This window comes from Oncorhynchus kisutch, linkage group LG6 (genome assembly GCF_002021735.2).
Source record: "Oncorhynchus kisutch isolate 150728-3 linkage group LG6, Okis_V2, whole genome shotgun sequence".
Taxonomy (NCBI): Eukaryota; Metazoa; Chordata; class Actinopteri; order Salmoniformes; family Salmonidae; genus Oncorhynchus; species Oncorhynchus kisutch.
The window spans coordinates 18,962,137-18,975,077 of record NC_034179.2 but is presented as its reverse complement, the minus strand read 5'-3'; the positions used below and the strand labels follow the sequence as shown (position 1 = coordinate 18,975,077).

Here is a 12,941-nt window from a genome sequence, read left to right as displayed (position 1 = left end):
CAGCAGCCCCGCTCCTCTCTGCCCCTCTGCACCAGCTCCTCTCTGCCCCTCTGCACTGCTCCTCTCTGCACCGCTCCTCTCTGCCCAGCTCCTCTCTGCCCCGCTCCTCTCTGCCCCTCTGCACCGCTCCTCTCTGCCCCTCTGCACAGCTCCTCCACATTACTCCTCTGCTTCTCTCCCCTCCAGTCTAATCAACATGATTGACCTCAGGTGTACCCACTGGAAGCCTGAGGTAGGGGGAGCAGGGGACCTGTAACTTTGTACAGTACTAGTGCAATTTAGCGTGTGTATTTCTTGTTTGAAGTGCAATAGTGCAATAATCATGTTCTCTTCTTTATAAGTGTGTTATTCTATTTGTGTATTTGTGTGATATAGGATTTGTGCAATTTAGTTGTATGTTTGTTTTCTGTTAGCAACAGGGTAATAGTGTAATAATCATGTTCTCTTCTTTATAAGTGTGTTATTTTATTTGTTGTATGCGTGTTTTCTGTTAGCAACAGGGTAATAGTGTAATAATCATGTGCTCATTTTATTTTTTGTAATTTTTTTATTTATTATTTTTTGTTATTTATTAAAAATTTTCGATGTATTTTTTATTTTTATATTTTTTATTTTTTTCCACCTTTATTTAACCAGGTAGGCTAGTTGAGAACAAGTTCTCATTTGCAACTGCGACCTGGCCAAGATAAAGCATAGCAGTGTGAGCAGACAACAAAGAGTTACACATGGAGTAAACAATTAACAAGTCAATAACACAGTAGAAACCAAAGGGGGAGTCTATATACAATGTGTGCAAAAGGCATGAGGAGGTAGGCAAATAATTACAATTTTGCAGATTAACACTGGAGTGATGAATGATCAGATGGTCATGTACAGGTAGAGATATTGGTGTGCAAAAGAGCAGAAAAGTAAATAAATAAAAACAGTATGGGGATGAGGTAGGTTAAAAAGGGTGGGCTATTTACCAATAGACTATGTACAGCTGCAGCGATCGGTTAGCTGCTCAGATAGCTGATGTTTGAAGTTGGTGAGGGAGATAAAAGTCTCCAACTTCAGCGATTTTTGCAATTCATTCCAGTCACAGGCAGCAGAGTACTGGAACGAAAGGCGGCCAAATGAGGTGTTGGCTTTAGGGATGATCAGTGAGATACACCTGCTGGAGCGCGTGCTACGGATGGGTGTTGCCATCGTGACCAGTGAGCTGAGATAAGGCGGAGCTTTACCTAGCATGGACTTGTAGATGACCTGGAGCCAGTGGGTCTGGCGACGAATATGTAGCGAGGGCCAGCCGACTAGAGCATACAAGTCGCAGTGGTGGGTGGTATAAGGTGCTTTAGTGACGAAACGGATGGCACTGTGATAGACTGCATCCAGTTTGGTGAGTAGAGTGTTGGAAGCCATTTTGTAGATGACATCGCCGAAGTCGAGGATCGGTAGGATAGTCAGTTTTACTAGGGTAAGCTTGGCGGCGTGAGTGAAGGAGGCTTTGTTGCGGAATAGAAAGCCGACTCTTGATTTGATTTTCGATTGGAGATGTTTGATATGAGTCTGGAAGGAGAGTTTGCAGTCTAGCCAGACACCTAGGTACTTATAGACGTCCACATATTCTAGGTCGGAACCATCCAGGGTGGTGATGCTAGTCGGGCATGCGGGTGCAGGCAGCGACCGGTTGAAAAGCATGCATTTGGTTTTACTAGCGTTTAAGAGCAGTTGGAGGCCACGGAAGGAGTGTTGTATGGCATTGAAGCTTGTTTGGAGGTTAGATAGCACAGTGTCCAAAGACGGGCCGAAGGTATATAGAATGGTGTCGTCTGCGTAGAGGTGGATCAGGGAATCGCCCGCAGCAAGAGCAACATCATTGATATACACAGAGAAAAGAGTCGGCCCGAGAAATGAACCCTGTGGCACCCCCATAGAGACTGCCAGAGGACCAGACAGCATGCCCTCCGATTTGACGCACTGAACTCTGTCTGCAAAGTAATTGGTGAACCAGGCAAGGCAGTCATCCGAAAAACCGAGGCTCCTGAGTCTGCCGATAAGAATATGGTGATTGACAGAGTCGAAAGCCTTGGCAAGGTCGATGAAGACGGCTGCACAGTACTGTCTTTTATCGATGGCGGTTATGATATCGTTGAGTACCTTGAGTGTGGCTGAGGTGCACCCATGACCGGCTCGGAAACCAGATTGCACAGCGGAGAAGGTGCGGTGGGATTCGAGATGGTCAGTGACCTGTTTGTTGACTTGGCTTTCGAAGACCTTAGATAGGCAGGGCAGGATGGATATAGGTCTGTAACAGTTTGGGTCCAGGGTGTCTCCCCCTTTGAAGAGGGGGATGACTGCGGCAGCTTTCCAATCCTTGGGGATCTCAGACGATATGAAAGAGAGGTTGAACAGGCTGGTAATAGGGGTTGCGACAATGGTGGCAGATAGTTTCAGAAATAGAGGGTCCAGATTGTCAAGCCCACTGATTTGTACGGGTCCAGGTTTTGCAGCTCTTTCAGAACATCTGCTATCTGGATTTGGTTAAAGGAGAACCTGGAGAGGCTTGGGCGAGGAGCTGCGGGGGGGGCGGAGCTGTTGGCCGAGGTTGAAGTAGCCAGGCGGAAGGCATGGCCAGCCGTTGAGAAATGCTTATTGAAGTTTTCGATAATCATGGATTTATCAGTGGTGACCGTGTTACCTAGCCTCAGTGCAGTGGGCAGCTGGGAGGAGGTGCTCTTGTTCTCCATGGACTTCACGGTGTCCCAGAACTTTTTGGAGTTGGAGCTACAGGATGCAAACTTCTGCCTGAAGAAGCTGGCCTTAGCTTTCCTGACTGACTGCGTGTATTGGTTCCGGACTTCCCTGAACAGTTGCATATCACGGGGACTATTCGATGCTATTGCAGTCCGCCACAGGATGTTTTTGTGCTGGTCGAGGGCAGTCAGGTCTGGGGTGAACCAAGGGCTGTATCTGTTCTTAGTTCTGCATTTTTTGAACGGAGCATGCTTATCTAAAATGGTGAGGAAGTTACTTTTAAAGAATGACCAGGCATCCTCAACTGACGGGATGAGGTCAATGTCCTTCCAGGATACCCGGGCCAGGTCGATTAGAAAGGCCTGCTCACAGAAGTGTTTTAGGGAGCGTTTGACAGTGATGAGGGGTGGTCGTTTGACTGCGGCTCCGTAGCGGATACAGGCAATGAGGCAGTGATCGCTGAGATCCTGGTTGAAGACAGCGGAGGTGTATTTGGAGGGCCAGTTGGTCAGGATGACGTCTATGAGGGTGCCCTTGTTTACAGAGTTAGGGTTGTACCTGGTGGGTTCCTTGATGATTTGTGTGAGATTGAGGGCATCTAGCTTAGATTGTAGGACTGGCGAGGTGTTAAGCATATCCCAGTTTAGGTCACCTAACAGAACAAACTCTGAAGCTAGATGGGGGGTTATTGTGTTATTATTCTATTAGTTGTATGTGTGTTTTCTGTTAGCAACAGGGTAATAGTGTAATAATCATGTTCTCTTCTTTATAAGTGTGTTATTCTATTTGTGTATGTGTGTTTTCTGTTAGCAACAGGGTAATAGTGTAATAATCATGTTCTCTTCTTTATAAGTGTGTTATTCTATTTGTGTATGTGTGTTTTCTGTTAGCAACAGGGTAATAGTGTAATAATCATGTTCTCTTCTTTATAAGTGTGTTATTCTATTAGTTGTATGTGTGTTTTCTGTTAGCAACAGGGTAATAGTGTAATAATCATGTTCTTCTTTATAAGTGTGTTATTCTATTAGTTGTATGTGTGTTTTCTGTTAGCAACAGGGTAATAGTGTAATAATCATGTTCTTCTTTATAAGTGTGTTATTCTATTAGTTGTATGTGTGTTTTCTGTTAGCAACAGGGTAATAGTGTAATAATCATGTTCTTCTTTATAAGTGTGTTATTCTATTAGTTGTATGTGTGTTTTCTGTTAGCAACAGGGTAATAGTGTAATAATCATGTTCTCTTCTTTATAAGTGTGTTATTCTATTTGTGTATGTGTGTTTTCTGTTAGCAACAGGGTAATAGTGTAATAATCATGTTCTTCTTTATAAGTGTGTTATTCTATTAGTTGTATGTGTGTTTTCTGTTAGCAACAGGGTAATAGTGTAATAATCATGTTCTCTTCTTTATAAGTGTGTTATTCTATTAGTTGTATGTGTGTTTTCTGTTAGCAACAGGGTAATAGTGTAATAATCATGTTCTCTTCTTTATAAGTGTGTTATTCTATTAGTTGTATGTGTGTTTTCTGTTAGCAACAGGGTAATAGTGTAATAATCATGTTCTCTTCTTTATAAGTGTGTTATTCTATTAGTTGTATGTGTGTTTTCTGTTAGCAACAGGGTAATAGTGTAATAATCATGTTCTTCTTTATAAGTGTGTTATTCTATTAGTTGTATGTGTGTTTTCTGTTAGCAACAGGGTAATAGTGTAATAATCATGTTCTCTTCTTTATAAGTGTGTTATTCTATTAGTTGTATGTGTGTTTTCTGTTAGCAACAGGGTAATAGTGTAATAATCATGTTCTTCTTTATAAGTGTGTTATTCTATTAGTTGTATGTGTGTTTTCTGTTAGCAACAGGGTAATAGTGTAATAATCATGTTCTCTTCTTTATAAGTGTGTTATTCTATTAGTTGTATGTGTGTTTTCTGTTAGCAACAGGGTAATAGTGTAATAATCATGTTCTTCTTTATAAGTGTGTTATTCTATTAGTTGTATGTGTGTTTTCTGTTAGCAACAGGGTAATAGTGTAATAATCATGTTCTCTTCTTTATAAGTGTGTTATTCTATTAGTTGTATGTGTGTTTTCTGTTAGCAACAGGGTAATAGTGTAATAATCATGTTCTCTTCTTTATAAGTGTGTTATTCTATTAGTTGTATGTGTGTTTTCTGTTAGCAACAGGGTAATAGTGTAATAATCATGTTCTCTTCTTTATAAGTGTGTTATTCTATTAGTTGTATGTGTGTTTTCTGTTAGCAACAGGGTAATAGTGTAATAATCATGTTCTCTTCTTTATAAGTGTGTTATTCTATTAGTTGTATGTGTGTTTTCTGTTAGCAACAGGGTAATAGTGTAATAATCATGTTCTCTTCTTTATAAGTGTGTTATTCTATTAGTTGTATGTGTGTTTTCTGTTAGCAACAGGGTAATAGTGTAATAATCATGTTCTTCTTTATAAGTGTGTTATTCTATTAGTTGTATGTGTGTTTTCTGTTAGCAACAGGGTAATAGTGTAATAATCATGTTCTCTTCTTTATAAGTGTGTTATTCTATTAGTTGTATGTGTGTTTTCTGTTAGCAACAGGGTAATAGTGTAATAATCATGTTCTCTTCTTTATAAGTGTGTTATTCTATTAGTTGTATGTGTGTTTTCTGTTAGCAACAGGGTAATAGTGTAATAATCATGTTCTTCTTTATAAGTGTGTTATTCTATTAGTTGTATGTGTGTTTTCTGTTAGCAACAGGGTAATAGTGTAATAATCATGTTCTTCTTTATAAGTGTGTTATTCTATTAGTTGTATGTGTGTTTTCTGTTAGCAACAGGGTAATAGTGTAATAATCATGTTCTTCTTTATAAGTGTGTTATTCTATTAGTTGTATGTGTGTTTTCTGTTAGCAACAGGGTAATAGTGTAATAATCATGTTCTTCTTTATAAGTGTGTTATTCTATTAGTTGTATGTGTGTTTTCTGTTAGCAACAGGGTAATAGTGTAATAATCACGTTCTTCTTTATAAGTGTGTTATTCTATTAGTTGTATGTGTGTTTTCTGTTAGCAACAGGGTAATAGTGTAATAATCATGTTCTTCTTTATAAGTGTGTTATTCTATTAGTTGTATGTGTGTTTTCTGTTAGCAACAGGGTAATAGTGTAATCTATTCTATTAGTTGTATGTGTGTTTTCTGTTAGCAACAGGGTAATAGTGTAATCTATTCTATTAGTTGTATGTGTGTTTTCTGTTAGCAACAGGGTAATAGTGTAATCTATTCTATTAGTTGTATGTGTGTTTTCTGTTAGCAACAGGGTAATAGTGTAATCTATTCTATTAGTTGTATGTGTGTTTTCTGTTAGCAACAGGGTAATAGTGTAATAATCATGTTCTTCTTTATAAGTGTGTTATTCTATTAGTTGTATGTGTGTTTTCTGTTAGCAACAGGGTAATAGTGTAATAATCATGTTCTTCTTTATAAGTGTGTTATTCTATTAGTTGTATGTGTGTTTTCTGTTAGCAACAGGGTAATAGTGTAATAATCATGTTCTTCTTTATAAGTGTGTTATTCTATTAGTTGTATGTGTGTTTTCTGTTAGCAACAGGGTAATAGTGTAATAATCATGTTCTCTTCTTTATAAGTGTGTTATTCTATTAGTTGTATGTGTGTTTTCTGTTAGCAACAGGGTAATAGTGTAATAATCATGTTCTCTTCTTTATAAGTGTGTTATTCTATTAGTTGTATGTGTGTTTTCTGTTAGCAACAGGGTAATAGTGTAATCTATTCTATTAGTTGTATGTGTGTTTTCTGTTAGCAACAGGGTAATAGTGTAATCTATTCTATTAGTTGTATGTGTGTTGTTGTTAGCAACAGGGTAATAGTGTAATCTATTCTATTAGTTGTATGTGTGTTTTCTGTTAGCAACAGGGTAATAGTGTAATCTATTCTATTAGTTGTATGTGTGTTGTTGTTAGCAACAGGGTAATAGTGTAATCTATTCTATTAGTTGTATGTGTGTTGTTGTTAGCAACAGGGTAATAGTGTAATAATCATGTTCTTCTTTATAAGTGTGTTATTCTATTAGTTGTATGTGTGTTGTTGTTAGCAACAGGGTAATAGTGTAATAATCATGTTCTTCTTTATAAGTGTGTTATTCTATTAGTTGTATGTGTGTTGTTGTTAGCAACAGGGTAATAGTGTAATAATCATGTTCTTCTTTATAAGTGTGTTATTCTATTAGTTGTATGTGTGTTGTTGTTAGCAACAGGGTAATAGTGTAATAATCATGTTCTTCTTTATAAGTGTGTTATTCTATTAGTTGTATGTGTGTTTTCTGTTAGCAACAGGGTAATAGTGTAATCTATTCTATTAGTTGTATGTGTGTTTTCTGTTAGCAACAGGGTAATAGTGTCATAATTTGATTCCCTTTTTTATTTGTATTTATATACTACAATTTGTTTCTATTTGTCTTTGTTACTTCTTTTTGATATTTATGAGTCTTATTTTTGTATTCATATTTATAGAGTTTTAAATGTTATGATTATTTATGTGTTGTTCCAAATGTCTGGATAAAAAAGAGAGTTCATGCAGGGAGCCATACAAGCAGGAACCACCACTGAGTCACCATACATCCCATCTTCATTTCTCCTGTGCTGTCTGAAGGTTAACTGTGAAAACAAGCTGTGGTAGAAATTGAGTGGCGCAGCGGTCTAAGGCACTGCTAGAGGTGTCACTACAGACCCGAGTTTGATCCCGGCCGTGATCGGGAGTCCCATAGGGCAGCTCACAATTGGCCCAGCGTCGTCCAGGTTAGGGGAGGGTTTGGACGGGGTAGGCAATCATTGTAAATAAGAATTTGTTTTTAACTGACTTGCCTAGCTAAATAAAGGTGAAATAAATAAATAAAAATAGATTGTGTGTGTGTGAGATGAAGGGAGTCTATGCTGCTCCTCTGCCACCTAGAGAGGTCATACTCTAGGGTGTCCATCCACTCTGCCCAGACTGGGTGAAAACGCTCTTTAGTGACGTACTTTCACATCTCATCCTTTTGTTATAAAATACATTTTACCAAGACAAATATGATCGTTCATGTTCTGAATCGTTCCGTGGGATCTTTCTCTACCATATTATTAACATTATATCTAAAAAGTTGGATTTTGTAACCTAATACATCCCATAATATACACTTAGTGCTGTTGACAAAGCACTGGCACCTTTTCTTTATATTATAGTAAAACATGGTGTCAGGTCAGCTGTTGTCCCAGGCTGGGGCTGTTCCCTATTCCCTACAGTGACTGTTAGTTCCTTTCACCCATCTGTTGTCCCCCCTCCAATGAGCCACAGCCTACCAGCTTCACACAGACACAGGGGGGGCAGACTGGCCCCACAGCCCGACCATCTGGGCATACTGGGGGAGTCTACAATCACACCTATCTTCAGCTTGTAAACACAGTGGGTCCAAGAGATTACATTGGCAGACCTACTTCAGCCAGTTACTCAGGACACTGTGGTCTCTCTACATGGTAAGTCATTTAACAATTCATCAAATCTGGCCCTTTTGACAAGTATAACTGACACTGTTATTTGTTAACAGAACTTGATATTTAGAAACAGAAGTCAAACTGGGTGGGTCACGTCTGTATGTACCCCTGGCTATGTCTTGGTGACCAGTCTCACCTGCAAGGTGCAGGGGGGTGGAGTTACGTCCCTGTGTGTCTCTACAGTTGATGTTCTCTGGGCTGCAGAGCTTCTGGACACGGGCCAGACAGCCCTTCTTCGCAGCGTCCAGCAGGGCAGCGTCTCCTCTCAGCAGGTCCTGGATGTCCGTGTCCCCCTCCTTCACCATGTCCAGAGGAGTGTTTCCATCACGGTTCTTCTTGGTCGGGTCTGCCCCATGCTGAGGGAACCAGCAGAGGGGCTTGTCATGCATTGCTAAGGGACAGCAGTGAGTATAGCTTTAATTGACATGAAACCTAGGAAATCTGTGCCTCTTGGCTGCTGCAGTGAATATGGGCTGGTGAACACATGGTTGCTGGTTTCTTGAATGCCAAAGTGAGAAACAGAGGGAGACGGGTTGAGAAAGCGTGTGATAAGAACCTCTGAAAGTAATTTATTCAGCAGGGTTATTCTTGTGATGTGCATCAAGTTTAATGGAACACTAACTATGAGGTGGGAAGTTAGATGCTCCAGCAGCTCTCAGCATTTTTATATGCTAATGCAATCAAAAATATCTCCTCAGTTTACAGCCAGATACACGTTTCACATATTTTATAAGACATAAACTGGCCCTGCTTAACACCGATGAGAAGGAACACATTACACATCCTGCTCTCTCCCCCTTCTCTCTCTCTCCAGTGATCAAATCATGACCAGAGGTGTAATGAAAATAAGCCATAAAACACAAGTGTTTTTCCTGTCTATTATTCAGCCGTAATAAACAGTCTTTAACTACCAATGGGAATCAGCATGTGATAAAATTAAATTACTAAACTGTTATGACTTTCTACAGTACCTCTCTGTAAAAGGTATTTAAGGAGAGAGAGAAACCCAAACCTTCCAAAACAAAGTCATCACCTACAAAGAGATGAACCTGGAGAACTGCCCCTTAAGCACGCTGGTCCTGGGGCTCTGTTCACAAGCACAGACCCCACAGAGCCCCAGGACAGCAGCACAATTAGACCCAACCAAATCATGACAAAACAAAAAGATAGCATTCTAGTTTGCTGTAGTTATTTGGCCCTAAACAGAGAGTACACAGTGGCAGAATACCTGACCACTGTGACTGACCCAAACTTAAGGAAAGCTTTGACTATGTACAGACTCAGTGAGCTTAGCCTTGCTATTGAGAAAGGCCGCCGTAGGCAGACATGGCTCTCAAGAGATGACAGGCTATGTGTACACAGCCTACAAAATGAGGTGGAAACTGAGCTGCACTTCCTAACCTCCTGCTAAATGTATGACCATATTAGAGACACATATTTCCCTCAGATTACACAGACCCATAAAGAATTTGAAAACAAACCCAATTTTGATAAACTCCCATATCTATTGGATGAAATACCACAGTGTGCCATCACAGCAGCAATATTTGTGACCTGTTCCCACAAGAAAAGGTCAACCAGTGAAGAACAAACACCATTGTAAATACAACCCGTATTTATGTTTATATATTTTCCCTTTGGTACTTTAACTATTTGCACATAATGCCATTGGAAATGTCTTAATTCTTTTGGAACTTTTGTGAGTGCAATGTTATCTGTTAATTTGTATGGTTGATTATCTACTTCACTTGCTTTGGAAATGTTAACTTATGTTTCCCATGCCAATAAAGCCCTCAAAAAAGAGAGAGAGAGACACAGACGCAGAGAGACAGAGAGAGACAGGGGTTGAGAACACGTGATAGACTCCAGAGATATTTTGAATGACAAACTCTGTTGTAGAGTCCCACAGGCCTGAGTTCAGTTGTGTACAGTACCTTGAGAAGCAGCTTGCAGATCTCGTATTTGCCTTTGGCTGCAGCCTCGTGGAGAGGAGTGAACTTCCATAGGTCTGCCACGTTCACCGACGCCCCATGTCTCACCAGCAACTCAGCTACCTCATAGTGACCATAAGAACAGGCGTTGTGCAGGGGCACCAGACCTCTGTAGAGAGAGAGACAGAGAAAGAGATGGATTGAAAGAGACGGAGAGAGAGATACATCAATGGAGAGAGAGATGGAGACAGATGGGGAGGCAGAGAGGGAGACAAAGTCAGAAGGGGGAGAGAGAGTCAGAAGGGGGGAGAGAGAGAGAGAGAGAGTCAGAAGGGGAGAGAGAGAGAGAGAGATTCATTATTGCAATAATGGAGCTGGTCAACAATCGCCCGGAGGTGATCGCTGAGAACCCAATGAGCAGAACTGAGCCACGGCATTTTATAGTTAAGACACATGCTCCTGAATACGTGACAAACAACAGATGTGTGGAACGGGTCAAAAGGTTAGGATTTGTATTAAAGAAATGAATAATTCACATCAGATAGTATCTGCAGTGAAGACTTCTAATTGTATAGAAACCAGGGTTTAGCCCCCAAGACAAGGTTATTGTTATCAGCTATCCAGACCAGAGACATCTCCTCCCTGGTACCTCATAGTACACAAATACCAATTCAATCTATGGGATGCAGGCTGTAGGTTTTATCACCAAGCCAACATAAATCAATTTCCAGCGCCAAGCCCCAGAGGCCCAACTCAGTCCACACAGACAAAGATGAGTACAGAGAATCCTTATTCGATGCACAAACAGTATTTTACAACATAATCTTGTCATTTTCTACCATAGACCGACATAACATTCTATATCATCAGGGGAGTGGTGGAGCAGAGAAGATGTAAGCACTGTAGAGATAGGAGATAGACAGACACATGTAGATTTCTGAGTTAATAGACAGTGACAAACAGACAGATAGGGAGAAAGAAAGACCGATAGCCAGCCAACCACCATCCAGACACATAGTAAGCCAGCCAGGCAGCCAACCAGCAAGACAGATAGCCAGGCAGCCAACCAGCAAGACAGATAGCCAGGCAGCCAACCAGCCAGACAGATAGTCAGTCAGCCAGCTAGCCATCAAGTCAGCCAAAGACTCACCCCTTGTCTTTAGCGTGGACGTCGGCCCCATGATGCAGCAGGTACTCCACCAACGCCACACGGTTGTAGCCGGCGGCGAAGTGCAATGGAGTGGAGTGACGACCCTCCAGGTCCCGACAATTCACATTCTGTGGAGAGCACAATGACTGCAAGGAGAGAGAGAGAGAACCGTTTACATTCCGACAGCAGCAAAGCAGTCTGCAGAGAGAGTGAGAGTGGAAAAAGAGAAACACACTCAGTTTCCATTCTAACATTCAGTTAACAGCAGCACAGGCAGATCAAATCAAACCTGAAAAAGCAGCAGAGGTGAAAATGGCACGTTTTCAAAACATTCTCACAATATCTTGAGTTGCAGCCTGGTCTCATAGACTAGACGTAACATGGTAAACATAAATCCGGGACACTCAAATTAGTATGATACAGTCATATGTTATGTTTGGTGTGGTTACATATGACTGAAGGTTACTTAAGGCAAAAACAGAAGTGGGGTATCAACCCAAAGTTTGCGCGTTCAAAACTTAATCACAGACAACATTAGCATTCAAGCTAATGCAAATATTTACTACTTTTTAGCTACATTGCAACTACTTAGCATGTTAGCCAACCCTTCCCTTAACCCTTTAACCTTAACCCTAACCATATATCCTAACTCCTAGCCTAGCTAACATTAGCCACCAAGACACCTAACGTTAGCCACCTAGCTATTGTTAGCCACATCAAATTGGATTCGTAACATATCATTTCGCTGTACGAATTGCAATTCGTAACATATAAGAATTGTCATTCGTAAAATACCACATAATTTGTAACGTATCAAAATAATTGTAATTCATAAAATACAAAATAATTTGTAACATATTGTACGAATAATGTACGAATGGCAATTCTTAACATATACGAAATGATGGACATCCATAAATTAATACATACCATAAGAAACGTAACATATCATACTAATGGAGTGTCCAAGATGTACATTTCCTATGTTACGTCTACCCCTGAATGCAGGTTGGGAGTTGAAGGTGATGCAGTCCAGTGAGTTCACATACCAAGACAAAGAGTAGTAGAAAAGCCAATAACAGTTTCCATATCAACGGGTCCTGTGCATGTCGTGTATTAGCCTTCTTTTTCTTGTGAGTCAGCTAGCTATGCCAGCGAGTAAGGACCACACAGACGCACGCACACACACTTAAATGAGAATCCTACCTTCACAGTGTCCAGATCTCCAGCTTTAGCTGCCTCCAGGAGTTGATAGTCTACATCAGAGTTCCTCACAGGTACATTTTCTGGGCAAGAAAAAAGAACATCACATAATCACCAACCAGTGTCTCAGTGTAACAACACAACCCCAGCCAGCAGAATGGTCACTCTGTCACTGCACAGTCGCTTTCCATGGAAGACACAGCGATGGAACCGACAAAGACTGTCTGAATAGAATGGAGAGGAGATAAAGGTAAATAAACACAAACCCACACCACAGGTGGTTGGTGGCACCATAATTGGGGAGGGCAGGCTAGTGGTAATGACTGGAGAAATCAGTGGAATGGTATCAAATACATCAAACATGTGGGTTCTATCTGTTTGATGCCGTTCCATTAGT

General features: G+C 40.6%; 1 protein-coding gene across 1 annotated transcript in view; it reads right to left on the bottom strand.

The window, feature by feature from the left end:
• The window catches only part of tnksa (tankyrase, TRF1-interacting ankyrin-related ADP-ribose polymerase a), a 194,058-nt gene that overhangs the window by 19,787 nt on the left and 161,330 nt on the right, over nt 1-12,941 (bottom strand). The window contains exons 13-16 of the mRNA XM_020485009.2: nt 12,548-12,627; nt 11,342-11,487; nt 10,195-10,360; nt 8,397-8,616 (exon numbers count right to left, since the gene is read on the bottom strand). Coding sequence (XP_020340598.1) covers nt 8,397-8,616; nt 10,195-10,360; nt 11,342-11,487; nt 12,548-12,627 — 612 coding nt within the window. The remainder of the gene's footprint in view (nt 1-8,396; nt 8,617-10,194; nt 10,361-11,341; nt 11,488-12,547; nt 12,628-12,941) is intronic.